At 44.5% G+C, this 13,777-nt stretch overlaps 1 protein-coding gene across 7 annotated transcripts in view; it reads right to left on the bottom strand.

Moving 5' to 3' along the window:
* TUB (TUB bipartite transcription factor) overlaps positions 1-13,777 on the bottom strand; it is a 145,193-nt gene that overhangs the window by 73,203 nt on the left and 58,213 nt on the right. Inside the window, exon 1 of one of the 7 annotated variants that reach the window (XM_036384714.2) lies at positions 2,142-2,543. The exons of the other annotated variants lie outside the window; for them this stretch is intronic. Within the exon in view, the coding sequence (XP_036240607.1) occupies positions 2,142-2,179 (38 nt within the window). The 5' untranslated portion in view covers positions 2,180-2,543. Of the gene's footprint in view, positions 1-2,141; positions 2,544-13,777 lie in introns of those variants that run through there. 7 annotated transcript variants of the gene reach the window in all.

Raw genomic sequence — 13,777 nt, forward strand, 5'->3', positions numbered from 1 at the left:
CAATATACCTCTAGCTCAAGAATTACCTCTGAAGACTCTGAAGAAAATAAGTCAGCTTCTCGAGAGAACACTGTTAGAAGCCTAAATAAATACACTTCAGAGCAGAACCGTGGTTTGGTTGCCATTTGGTTTTAAGCAGTCTTCAGCAGTTTCTGACCATAAACACATCATTAACATTCAAGAATAACATTATATTAGAAAATATATGAGTATCATTAAATCTGTGTTTCTCTGAGATTTGCTGCTTTGCCTCCCCTTGTTTGTGCTGCACTGAGCAGAAATAGAGATGTTTTATTTCCCTTCTTTGGGGCCACTGCTATAAAACCCCTCAGCAAAGTTTTGGCATTGGCCTCTGCAGAGCCTGTGTACAGTGAGAGAACAGAAAAACTCTTCCACTGCTGCTGGGATGAGCCACGAACAGCTGTTCCTCTGATATTTCTGTCCTCATTACAAGGCTTCAAATTGCATCAGAATGCATCCACTAGTCATTTTTGAAGCCTTATTGCCAATTCCTTACATCTTTTCAAAATGCATGGGCTGAAAGTGCTATTGCTGAGAGAGTGGCAATATTCTCAGATTCATTGTAATCATGTTTCTTTCTTTCTAATTCATCTACTGATTTGAACTATGATGTGCACATATCAAAATAGCAGATTTCCACTTGTGCAGTTATCTTGGGTTTTTTTTTTCCCTCTGTATTAAGGAGTGATGCATTTGTGCTCACATTGCATTTGTTGTGGCAGGCATACATCTGCTACCAACAGTGTCATTGAGAATGTGGCAAACTACAACTAACCTGCTTAAGCAGCTTTCTTTTACAATACATATTTTTAATTCCATTATTCTCTACCGACAACAAAAATAAAAGGTTTATCACAGAATCAACTAGGTTGGAAAAGACCGCTGAAATCATCGAGTCCAACCTATGACTGAGTGCTATCGTGTTAACCAGATCATGGCACTGTGTGCCACATCCAGTCGTTCCTTAAAGACCTCCAGGGACGGTGATTCCACCACCCCCGCCCCGGGCAGCTCATTCCAATTCCCAATCATCCTTTTAGCGAAGAACTTTTTCCTCGTGTCCAACCTAAACCTCCCCTGGCGTACGGTAAGACTGTATCCTCGTTTCCTACGTTACTGTATCTACCTTTTTTCACTTACAACCAAACAAATGAAACAAACATGCTTTCTGTCGTTTCCAGAGCGCCTTGTAAAGCCCCTCGTGATTTCCGTCTGTAAAAATTCAGCTTGAAAAAAACACTTTAACGAAAACTAAAAATAAAAGCAAACAAACAAACCCATATTGTTAATGTACTCTGAAGAGCAGATTCGGAAAGGGGTCTATTACTAGAAGAGCCCATCCCGCTCGCAGCGAAATATTTGGCTCGGTTTCCCCTCGGTCCGGCAAGTCTGACACCAACTATTCCGTCGTTCCAGCCGCGGATGCTCCCGCTCCACGCCCGGGCGCACCGGGCAGGGCACGGCTGCGGGGCTGGGGGCTCAGGGGGCTCCGCGCACCGCGGGGCTCCGCGCACCGGGGCCGGCTCCGCTGACGCACGGGGCTCCCGGGCCGCCGCCGCGCCGCGGCTCCCGTAGCTTATGGCAACGGCGGAGCCAATGGCAGCGGCGGGCCGGGCGCTGCCATGGCGATCCCGCTCCCCGCCATGGCGGCACCGCCGGCCGCGGCCGCCCCGCGCATCGCCCGCCCGCAGCCGCGCTCCCGGAGCCGCCGCCGGCGGGGGCAGCGCGGCCCGAGCCCGAGGGCGGCAGCCGCCACCGACGGCGCAGCGCTCCGCCCGCCGGGGCCGCAGGGCGGGACAGCTCCGCGCTCTGCCCGCTCCCCGCGGGGCTGACAGCTCGCCCCGAGAGCAGCCCCCGAACTTCGCGCAGCGGCACCGGCCCGAAGTTGGGAGGTGGGACCGGGTGCCCCTCCGGGGAGCGCCCGCCCGGGCCGGCCCGCGAACCGCTCCCCCCGGCGGGACCCACCGCCGCCCCGCCGCGCCCCGGGAGGGTCCGGCCGCCCCGGCCCCGCGACCGAGCCGCGGGCTCCGGCGGGGACCCCCCGAGAGGCAGCGGCTCCCGGCCAGGGGCAGCCCCGGTGCCTCCGCCCCACCCGCCGCCTCCCGCGGGGTCTCCCCTACCTGTAAGGGATCCAGTCCGCCTGGTGCCGCGAACTCATCTCTCCCCGGCGACGCTGCCCGGAGCCGAGGAGGCGGACGCGGCCGCTGCTGCCCGAGTCGGAACCCGCCACGGCGCGGGCAGCATCCTCCGTCCGGGGCGGGGGCGGGCGGCGCGCCGGTTATCCCGGCAGCGGCCGCAGAAACATCCCCCCGGGGAGGGCTCCCAGCGGCGGGCCGGGCTGCATGGGGAGGGGGCGGCCGGGGGCAGCGGGAGGCGGCTCCCAGCCCTTCCTCCCTGCCCGGAGCGGCGGCTGAGTCGCGCACCGGAGCGGGGAGGGGCGGGGGAAGGGCCAGCGGCGGGCAGGGAAAGGCAGGGCAGCAGCGTCGCGTCCCCGCTGCCGCTACCCGCCCGCCCCCCCGCTGCCGCCGCCGCCGCCGCGCTCAGGCATCGCCCGGGCGAGGCGGGTCCCGCCGCCCCGAGCCGAGCCGAGCCGAGCCGAGCCGAGCCGAGCCGAGCCGAGCCGAGCCGAGCCGAGCCGCCCTCCGCGCCGGGCCCGCCCCTGCCCCGTCAGTCGCGCCGCCGCCGGGCATATGCGGGCGGCGCGGCCGCGGGGAACGAGCACGGGCTGCGCTCGGCTCGGCTCGGCACGGCGAGCCCTGGCATCGGCGGAGACCGAGCATGAGTCGGGCACTGGCCGGGCGGCTCTCGACTGACCCGGGCGTGGAGAGGTGCGAGGAGAGCGCAGCCGGCGCGCAGGCTCCTCTCAGCCCAGCCCACCGCCAAAATGTATGAATTGCAGCAACTCAGCCCAAAATGGTCGAGGAAGCACGGCCTGGGGGCTGTTAGTAAGAGCTTACCGCGGCCCTTAAGGCAGAATTCGTGGCTTCGGTTTGCCAACAGCGGGCTGATGCCTTGCGCTGATGAGAGCTTTTGGGATCTGGTGGTCAGAGCCGCCCCTGCTGTCCCTGGCACGGCCGCGAGCGCCGGCAGCTCTCCTGGGAAAACCATGGTGGGAAGCTGAGGCTGGCTGGGAGCAGAGCACAGTCCCAGCGCCCTGAGGAACCCACCTTTTGCTACACGGATGGGTGTAGTACAGGCCACCCATCCTTTCTGCACGACAAGACCAGCTCTGCTCCAGCTCTACAGCCACAGCAGAAGTAAAGCCCTTTTAAACCATGTAAATCCCGTGTCAGATTATAAGCTTATAGAAACAGTTACTGACTTCATGGAAGAAACATGACCTGAGCAAAAAAATTAGTGAAAGATAAGGATTAATGAAAAATACTATCTCTATTTGCTTTGAATAATACCTAGTCTGGCCCCTACTTATCTCCTAAGTTTTGTTGTAGGTAACATTTGTACTGCATATGGGGGAGATATTTAAAGACAACTCACGAGTTAACTGAAGTCACCTTTTCTCCCAAAACAGGTGCTGGGAAATAAACAACCCAAGAGTTAAATGTGGCACTCAGTGTACCTTGGAAAGGTTTAGATAGTGAGGGGCACCTTAGTGACAGAGATGTGAAGCTCTGACCTGCTAAGCCATACCCAAATTGCTACACTACTTTTCTGCCTGATGTGTGAACTCATCTGGAAGAAGGTTACAGCACAGGTTATCCCATCACAAGGACCGTAGAATTAAAAGGAAAGATGAATGATTAAGCCTCTGGAAAGATGCTCATCTGAGCAGAGAGTAAAAAAAAAGCAAAGCTTCACCTAAGAAAAGAGAGATGGGGAGTTTACATGAAATGGTAGAGTAGACCAGAAAAAGAACCCTCATTTTGGGTTTATAGCATAAAAAGCAAGGAGACTATTATAACTCAGAAAATTAGAAACAGATTGAAGGAGATACTTTTTCACTCAACTTAACTCTAGGGTTGGATTCACTACCAAAGATCATGGCCAGGGCCAGGAAGCCAGCAGAGTCAACAGAAGATGGCATGCTTAGCAGGCAACACAAACGCTATCATGTTCCTCACTCTCATGAGCTGTCAGAGGCTATTTTAAATCCAGAAACCAGAATTTAAACCCGTTCCAGAAGTCCAAACAAGATCTACTTTTAAGGAAGAATTCTCTCCTATCCATACAAATAAAATGTTGTGCTGCTTTCTTGACCAGCGTCAGGCACTGGATTCGACAGAGCTCCCTCCCTCCATTGCAGTCAGGCACAACCTGGAGCCGTGAAACCACCGGCTTCACCACCACCTGGCAGTGCTATTAGCATGAGGAGGCGGCTGAGCAGAGATTCCCATCTCCTGGTGCTAAGCTGCCTGCTTTTTAAGCACTGAGGCTAGATGAAAGACAAAAGAAGAGCCTCCTGTGTTCAGAGACAAAAGTTCTCAGGACTGATGATTAGAATATCTATTTTCAAAAAGCTGTAAGTGTAAAGGTTGGTAGATGAGCAAATGCACGCACATCAAAAAGATGCCTCTGAACTTTGGAGTGATACAAAACATGAAAGTGCTTTACTGCCCATTTAGCAGCCCAAGATCATGTTTGGATTCACAGATACAAAGCATACAGGGTTACCAGGTGCCCAAAATGGGAGACTGCCAGGGTGCTCTGGAAGATGGACATGCACTGAGCATAATGCCCATCCAGGGAAAGCTGACAGAAGAGAAGAAAGATAAGGAATATTTTATGGTAAGAAAGGGAAAACAATTTTCTAGCATTTTATCTGCTTTTGAATGGCTTACTTGTGCCCCCAGCCCTTTTCCTCATCCTTCCCCACCTCATTCTCCTTCCTCCCTTTACCATCTCTGGTAAATATGTTTTATATGGTTACACTGTCCAGCTTAGGTTCTTTCTCACCAGCAATGCTCTGCCTCCATTTCTGAAGCAGCTGAGTGGAGTGAAAGGTGAATACCAGTCCTCTCCAGCTGGCAGCTTTAAGAGCAGGGTTATTGCACTTCTCTAACTCTGAGCAGGGTCACGACTCACCAGCCTTCTCTGGATGTCCCCCTGCTTTGTCTGTGTGGCACACAGAGCTATCTCTGAATGACAGGGCAAGTGTTACAGAGAAATCCTTGTCAGGAGCAGGACTGAGGTGTTCATTTTACTGTGTAACAAGCCTCGAGATTGCCCTTGACGTGCAGATCCATTCAGTGGCATCTCTGGTAATTCCCAGCAGCTCAGGGAAGACCTGGCCTCACACACACAGTCTTTACCAAGCACTAAAACAACAAAAACCAGGAAAAAGCACCCGCATGTAACAAATAACCCTGACATAGCATGATGATTTCTAGGTGCTCTCTGTGAATAGAGCTGTACTTCTCAAAAGCCACGTTTAATTAGTTTCAGATGCCAGCCTGATGGGCAAGACAGTCTGTTAGAAAAACTGTGCTTTAAAGGTTCAAGGACTGATACATGAAACAGCAGCAAGGCAGATGCAAACCCGTCTCCTCCACTGCCAAACATGTCTCACTGAGCAACATCTTCCTCTATATACAGTCTGCCATCTTTCCAATTATCTCTGTTTTGTCCTCTGTGTAAAATAAGTGTCCCACTAATACATTTTTATATCGAGGTGATGAATAATAAAACACAACTGTATCTAACAGTTGAAAACACCTGCATTTGCAACAGAAAGCCTTCTGGCAATCTGGGTAGAGAGCAAGACATCAAAGCAGAAACACTGTTGAAAGGAAGCCTGGAGAACCTAAAAAAGCAGTAAAATAAGAAACTGATGTAAGCTCTTTCCTAAATGCAAAGATTCATTTCTTTTAAGTCTAATTTTCCCATGATGGGAAAATTCTTTTTTTTATTGTTTAGACCATTAAAAAAAAAAGTAGCAAATGTATATACTGATTTGAAAAAAGAGCACAGAGTATCTTTTATAGAGTGGTTTTTATCTATCTATAGTCTTTGTATTCTTTCTAGGCCCACTGTACATCTGCACTGCTGAGCACGGCACTGTTCAGAGCTTGTGTGCTACAGAGAGAAAGGTCTGCACGTCCTGTGCCTTAGGTTTGCTACCCCTCAGAGCTGCTACAATAGACTCTGGTTATGTATTGAATTAAATTCCTGCCTTGTTTGCCTTTTTAGCTGACCTGGACAAAGGCTGATTTTAGCAAAGGGAAAGTGTAGTCATGAACTCAGAAACCTGTCCTCGGTTTGTGCCAGGGTGTGACACACATCCTCACTCACAGTTCCCAACCCTTTCAAGAGACACCTAAGAGACTAAAACAATCTTTGCTTCTGAGGTCTCTTAAAAGGGCATGAGCTGCCAGTTTGCTGCCTCTGGGTCAGCTCAAGCACACTGCAGAAACACTTCTATCTAGCCTTTTAAATCTTGTAGTTGCACAAACAGAACAGATTTGGCATGAATGTGTAAAGATTCTGAGCTTTCATTTATTGGCCTGAAATTTTCTAATTTTAAGCTCCAACTGACAAGGAATAATGAAAGATGTGTTTGTGCTGGCATGCCTACAGAAGTGGTTGTGTTTAGATTTTTCCATTCCAATGTATCAAGTGATCATATTTGAAGTTAAACCACACCAGATAAAATTTATCTGTACTCCTTACAAACTGGGAGTTCCTAAAAATATTCATGGATTTTTCTGTATAAAGCTCAGATCAGTTGTGAGAATATCTAGGATATTTTGTTTGCTTGTTTGAAAATCAAACTGTGGAACTAACCAGGACCAGATGCAAAAGCTGAAGGTTTTGTGAAGTTGGTATTCATCAGGGTCAGTATAATTCTTCCCAACCAATGAGTTTTGAAATGCATTGAATCAAATTCAGAATGAACTCTTGGGATAATAGTAAGGGCGTTAACATTTTCCCAATCAAAAAATAAGAAAATCCTCTCAAAAAAATGAAAAATAAGCATAGCCCTGAGTAGTAATTTTGGCCTTAAACACTTCAGTAACACTAAAGACATGACTGAGGTAATTCTGCCTGTTGTGGCCTTTGGATGAGGCTTATGCCAAGTTCACTGTCATTGTGCCTTAAACAAAAAGAAGCCCAGGTTAGATCTTGTTCCCCTAGTAAGAAAAAATAAAAAGGCATTATTTTTGATACCCCAATTTCAAATATAATAATAATAAAAATAATAAGAAGAAAATTTTATGGTAGAGGTGAACAATTTGGAGATGAAACTCTGGGTAGGAAGCAGATTGGTACATAAAAGAGTAATTGCAGCGTTTACATGGTTGATCCTCTCCATTTCTCCATAAAACTCGCCTTTTCTTATTGCATTTCATCTATTCTCATTCCAATAAGTTCATTCCTGCTTCTTTATTGTGAGGCTGTGAAGTATAAATACTTATCAGTTACACCCTGAAATAAAATCTATTCTGCAATAACAGAATAGAGTTCCCTTGCCACCTAGGGTAATTCTTCACTTTAGTCACTTCAGTTTGAACTTGCCTAGCTCCAGGAGATCCTGTCTAATACCACTTTCTTTAACAGTTAACATCAAGCTGACACCTACATCTACACATTCCTATAGAATAGGAAAGTATGAGAAAATGCTAACTTTTGAGGAGGGAAAGCTGTTAAGCTCCCTTTGCCAGCACTAGAAATCAAACCTCAAATGTCACTGTCCTTGTGTGGGTGGTCTGATTTCAACAATGGTGGCCTGTTTTCAACACCTTCTAAAGAAGTTTTAACTCAGTCTGATACCACATCCTGTAACACACTCAACATCTCTCTCAAAGTCTCCCACTGGGTACATCCAGTGTTCTTATTTTCCAGTGTAAGTAAAAAATCCTGTTACTCAGAGGAAACCAAACTATGTCAGTGGTGTACATGCAGTCACTGAAACTTGAGTGAGAATCTAGTATCATCATCATAATTGAATCATCATCCTGTCATCTTTGGAATTGTTGTCCCATTGAACAATTGCCTAAATCCAGTGGGGCCACTAGAAGTGAATTCTGTTCCATATTCCCTTCAGACTCCCTGTTTGACTGCCCTCTAACACAATTGTTGCATCCTGATACCTAAAGTGATTGTTCATGAAGGATGAATTTTCCTATGACAGTCCTTAAATACAAAATTGGATAATTCTATCCCATTTCAGCATACTATTTCATGTAAGTTTTGCTTTAAAAGGTTTATTTTTCCTTTATTTATGATTACACCAAATTTTGCACTGTAATTTTGCTCTCATTTCTAGCACTTATGCTCTTTGGACTTTTCTGAACCATTTGGATTATTTACATATCAATCAAGGCACTTATAATACCAGATAAAAAGATACATATTTTTTAAAAAATCCCCCTGCCCAAAGTACATGTCTCTTCCCTATAAGACAGGTCTAAATTCATAGGAAACCAAATGCAGTTTTACTGTCCATGAAAATGATGTCATTTGGGGTGGGTTTTTTGCCTTCTAAAAGTCAAGAATCATTTTCAGTTTTGTTTTATTTTCATGGAATCACAGGATAGGTGGCAATGGAAGAATCTCATTTCTGGAGATCATTCTACACTCAGCCAGCAAGAGGGAAAATATTGCATCTCCCTTTGTCCCAAGTGTAGAGGGCCCTGAGGTGTCCTTTTGTCCTTGTCCAAGACAAAAGCAGGATCTTCCAACTCAGACTGGCAGAGCCAGGCTGAAATTCTTGCAAGCTGTTAGCAAATGCTGTTAGCATGTCTTATCCTGCTAAAGGGATAAATCTCAGACTGTTTCTTCATATTAAATACTCCTCCCTTTGCAGCATGGTGAGGAAGCATCTGCTCTTATACTGCAAAACCCCAAGATTAACCTAAAGCTAAGCACATCCTTCATAACTAGTCTGGGAAAGTATACAAAGGAATTACTTCCAGTTATTATTAAAAAAAAAAAAAAACAAAAAACAAAACCACAAAACACCCAAACATTGAAATTATACATCTAAAACTGTCTACCCAGCTGAGAGTTTAGTTTTAAGTGTTCATATTTAGCTGTGGGGGAGTGAAACAAAAAAGCAAACAAAATCCTGCCTAATTTCTGGGATGTTTCCATTTCACAGATAGCTCCAACTCAGATATGACTTATCTGCCCTTAAAAGCTGTTAACTTCACCTGACAATGAGCCAGAAAATTGAAATGCTCCCAGCAAAACTTGTAAGTAGAACCAGAGGTGCTTTGCCATAGGTGTTCAGATGGAACATCATGATAATGACCTTCTCATTTTATACCCTCTAGATTTCTTCCATCAAACATGATTACTCAAAGAAGTCAGTTTCTTTAAAAAAAAAAAAAAGCCTCAGATTTTAAGAGAATTAACGTTCCGTTACACTTTAGCACAGAGCTGCAATCAAATTAAAATGAGGTTGAATTCACTGTACAAAGAAAAAAGATTTGAATGGTTTTGTTTGGAATCAAAGCAGCTGGAAAATTGGAAACCAGCTTTAGTATAGCTGAGCATTTTTATAGCGAGAAAACATTCTGCAGTCTTCAAAGTCTTCAGATTATATTTAAGATTAAATACCTATCAAGTTATTATTTTTATTTTCTGTCTTTAAAATGATCTAGCTGGTAAAACTTTTCAAAAGGAGCAGAAATAAGTATTTAAATTGTTGTCCTTCTGCAGTCTTTCTAGTAGAATGGGCTAAATATATTTGATCTTGCCATGGAAACACCTGATTTTCCTTCAGAATTTATGCAACTTATTAAGTTGGCTTACTGCAATCATCTGCACTTCTGGCCAATCTGTGACACTATTCGTAACATGACTGCTTTACATCATCTTTGCACTGCCATAAAATGCCACATTCACGCTAGAGGTGACACACCGAGGCAAGAGCTGGATGATTTGGTTTGGCTGCAGCTGTACAGAAAGCCTGTGGATGGGCTGGGGGGTGATCTTCCCCAGAATGCCCATCCCCAGCGCATACAAATCAGTTTCTGGGGAGCGCGTGCCAGGCGCTTCCCGAGCCCTCCGTGGTCACCAGAACAAGGACGAGATGAGAGCTCGTTGCTTACTCAGTGTTTCCCTAAATCACAAATCTAATGGAACTGGTAATAATTTCAAATGCACAGATACACTAAATTAACTTAAACTGCTGGCTGAGAATTTCTGTTTGCAAACGCTATTAATGTTATTGATTTCAGCACAGTTTTTCACTTTACCTCGATAAATGACTGAAACCGTGGCCAAATAGCTCAGCAGAAGCTGAATGTGAGACACTGTGTTCAATAATGTGGTCCAGCCTAAAAAGAACTTTTCTTTCTGTGTTTCAGCATGTTCTTATAAAATGCTTTATTTCAGTTTTTACTGAAATTAACTGTGTGGCTATCAAAGTTTAACTGCTCTTTGCTGGGCAGCCCCCACTGGAGAATGCCAGGGCAGGATTTTTTCTTGGCCAGAGATGCATTAAAATAAGACTTCCACTTTAAAAAAATTAAGTTCTTCAAAGACACTTCTCCTCCATGGCAGAAGGTAGCCTAAAGCAACATTTCTTATGTAATTTTGGGATAAGAATTAAAACCAAAGGTCAATAAAATAGTTTACACCTTTCTAGTAAACTCTAAAAAAATTACATGGATACAAAATTATCTGAGCCTGTGCAGATTATTATACAAGGAGGTGACTGTGTGACATATATTTCTTCATTTTGATTTCATAAACCAATCTTTTTTTTGACCTTTTCATCCACTTTATCTGAAATTATTGTAGATATTTACAGATAGTCTATTTAATATCCAACTCAGGAATTGCTACTTTGACTCTTTGGGATTTCTTTGCACTTCCTTTAACAGTTCCCTGCTCTTCTTCCAAGCCAAATCGTGGTACATTTTCCTTGCATGGATACCGCATTTTTCCTTCCATCCTTCCCACTGTGTTCGTGTGCCTGTTTCATTCATGCACCAAACACTGCTATTCCAGACTGGGTCATAACATTGGTAACATGATGGCAGCCATGCCCTTCAAGCCCCCTTCAGGTGCAGCAAGTTACAAATTATCCCTGCCTGAAAGCAAGGATGATTCTAGCTTCACACAAAATGTATTATTTATGACTAAATCAAAAGGAGACTCTGAGAACAATGCAACTCTCCTTCAGAATGCACAGATACATGCTATGGAGAATAAGAAACCAGGGAGATGATCTGAATTAGGAAAAGATATTATGTATTCACTTTAAAAAATCATAATAATTATGTAAGCTTAGCCACAAGGCTGGATTTAGTGAGAGAGCTGAGGAGAGGAAAAATATAAAGGGCATGAGAGCTCAGGACTTCAGAACCTGTGACTGCCCTCCTGCTGGTACCACCCATCATTGCCATTCCTCTATGACTGGTGTAGGAGTGTCTCAGTTTACATTTCTTCCTTTCACAGCTCTGTCCCATTTTCTTGGATCTAAAGAATTAAGAATCTTCAGGAAAGACAGAGGTTCAGGTATTTAGGAAGGGATTTCTTGGTCTCTGCACAGCACAGTTAACCTCTGAAGGTCAGCACACTTTGGAAGAGGAACAGGAAGGAATAGCAAAGAGCTGGGGGGAAGAAGGCATTACAGAAGCCACCAGAATTTCTGCATTTACTAGGAAACTGTTCAAAAACCACTGATGGCCCCTTTCCCAGAAAACAGTAGCATATTTAGCTGTATTCTATATGCATACAATGTATATACATGTTGTACCTCTAGCAGCCATAATGAAGCAGCTGTACGTAGTGGATGGGACAGGCTACACCTGATATATACATATATATATGTATATATGTATGTATGTACATCTCCTGCTATTATACCTGCTGTGTGATTCTGCTCCCTCTCATGGAGTCCCAATTTAACAGTGTCCTTGAGAACCCACTGTGCCCAAAGTGCAGCCTCTTCCTCAGGAAATGCTGAGCAGTTTCCTCATTCTGACATTTGCTATTTATTGATCCTTATCCACACTGTCTTCCTTTACATGAGGAAAGTGGTAATGCAACAGCCTGTTTGCAGCCACTGCTGCATTGTACTCGACTATGAGAGAGATGTATTGAGACACACAGACCTGGAGAAATTCCCTTCTGTGCCTCTTGGCTTGTTTTCCTATTTAACTCTCTACCAGACCCAGCTCAACAAGAAGAGCCTTCCTGTATACAGAAATGTCAAAGCAAAAGCAAGACTCAGTGGAGGAAGTTAAATCAAGGAGAAACAGAAAAAACTCAGCCAATCCAGAAAACATTGAAAAAGTTCATGAAGATGTAATAGGCAAATTGTTGTGGAAAAAGAGAGAACAAGACAGAGAGGGGAATTGTATAAAAATAAACATGGAGAATAGGAGACTCAGGTCTAAAAGACAGAGTGGGAATTAAGGGACTAAATACAATCAGAAACTACACACAAAAAGTCCATATATCAGCAGGCTGGGGGGGAAAACCCCCAACAACCCTACAACAATGAAAAGTCTCCAAAAATACCACATACAGGATCTTGGAGTAAGTCATTCAATTAGAAAAGCACCTCAGATTATTTTTGCAAAGGTATGTGGCACCTGAATTAGACAGAAGCAGCTAGTGGGTATTGATACTTTCTTTTCTCATTTTCTAATTTCTTATTGCTTCATGGCAATGAATTCTGTTGCACAGCACGTGCCAGTCATACAGTAAATGAGCAGCCCTTGAAAGGAAGCATACTGCATATTTTTCTGAAGAGCAGATTTGACTTCAGATTGTTGTCTAAAAACAAATCAGTTTGTAAAAAACATATATTTTGGTGCTAACTTCTGCTGAAAGTTCCCAGCCCCACAGAGTGCCACGTGTTTCCCTGCTGTTTGCCCCAGCTGTCAAAAAACACTTGAAGAGTTCCTGCCTTTCTTTTTGCTACTCAAATTGTGTGCAGGCATTTCAACTGACCTAAATGCATTACTACATTGAAATAAGATATTGTAGGGCAGACTCAGATGAAAATTATGTTTGGTAAGGAAATAATTGCCAATAAATAGACATTTCCAGAATTTCCACTGGAATTGGTGGAATTATTTTTGCAAATATAGCCTGTGGTCAGCCTGATGTGACCAGGGTACGAGTTCTGAGAGGAGGAAAACCTCAGCCTCAAGATGTATTATACCATGTTCTCCTAATATCAGTAAGTGCCATCTTTCCCTTATACAATTTTTAATTTTTTGCAATTAACTCTGGACATTTAGAGAAAATTGTTAATGAATTCAAATATTTGGAAGATTCAGCAAATGTGATTTTCCTCTAAATGAAACCTTTGGCTTGTGAAAATAAGAAAAAGAATACTGGAAAAGTTTTAGGTTTTCATATTGGCATCCTGCTTAACAAAACTTTGCTGTCCACCAGTGAGATTTTAGGGTGCCAGTAAAACAGAGGGTGCCTCTGTGCATAGATCCCCTACCCTGAGATCAGTGTACTTTACTCCTGCAGAATAGCAGCTGTAAAAAATATTGAGTGGTATGAGTACTCCTGCCTGCTTACATGACACAGGCACATTCTGACCAAACTTAAAATGGAAAGCCTGGGCTCTTTTAACACCTACCAATCAATGGTTTGAGTCCCTGAATATAACTTATTTTCATTCCCCACTGACATGAAGTGAATTCTAAGCAGGTACAGAGGGAGATGTGCCTCTGTCTCAATTGCAATCTCAAGAACAGAATTGATTCAATAAATTTATCTTGAAAAATGCCAAGTTATCAACATCACATATTTATTTCTAAAGGTGCTCGAGTTACATTTCATATCTTGTGATCTCTGAAGCAATCTATCTCCCCTTTATTTA

This window comes from Molothrus ater, chromosome 6, assembly GCF_012460135.2.
Source record: "Molothrus ater isolate BHLD 08-10-18 breed brown headed cowbird chromosome 6, BPBGC_Mater_1.1, whole genome shotgun sequence".
NCBI lineage: Eukaryota > Metazoa > Chordata > Aves > Passeriformes > Icteridae > Molothrus > Molothrus ater.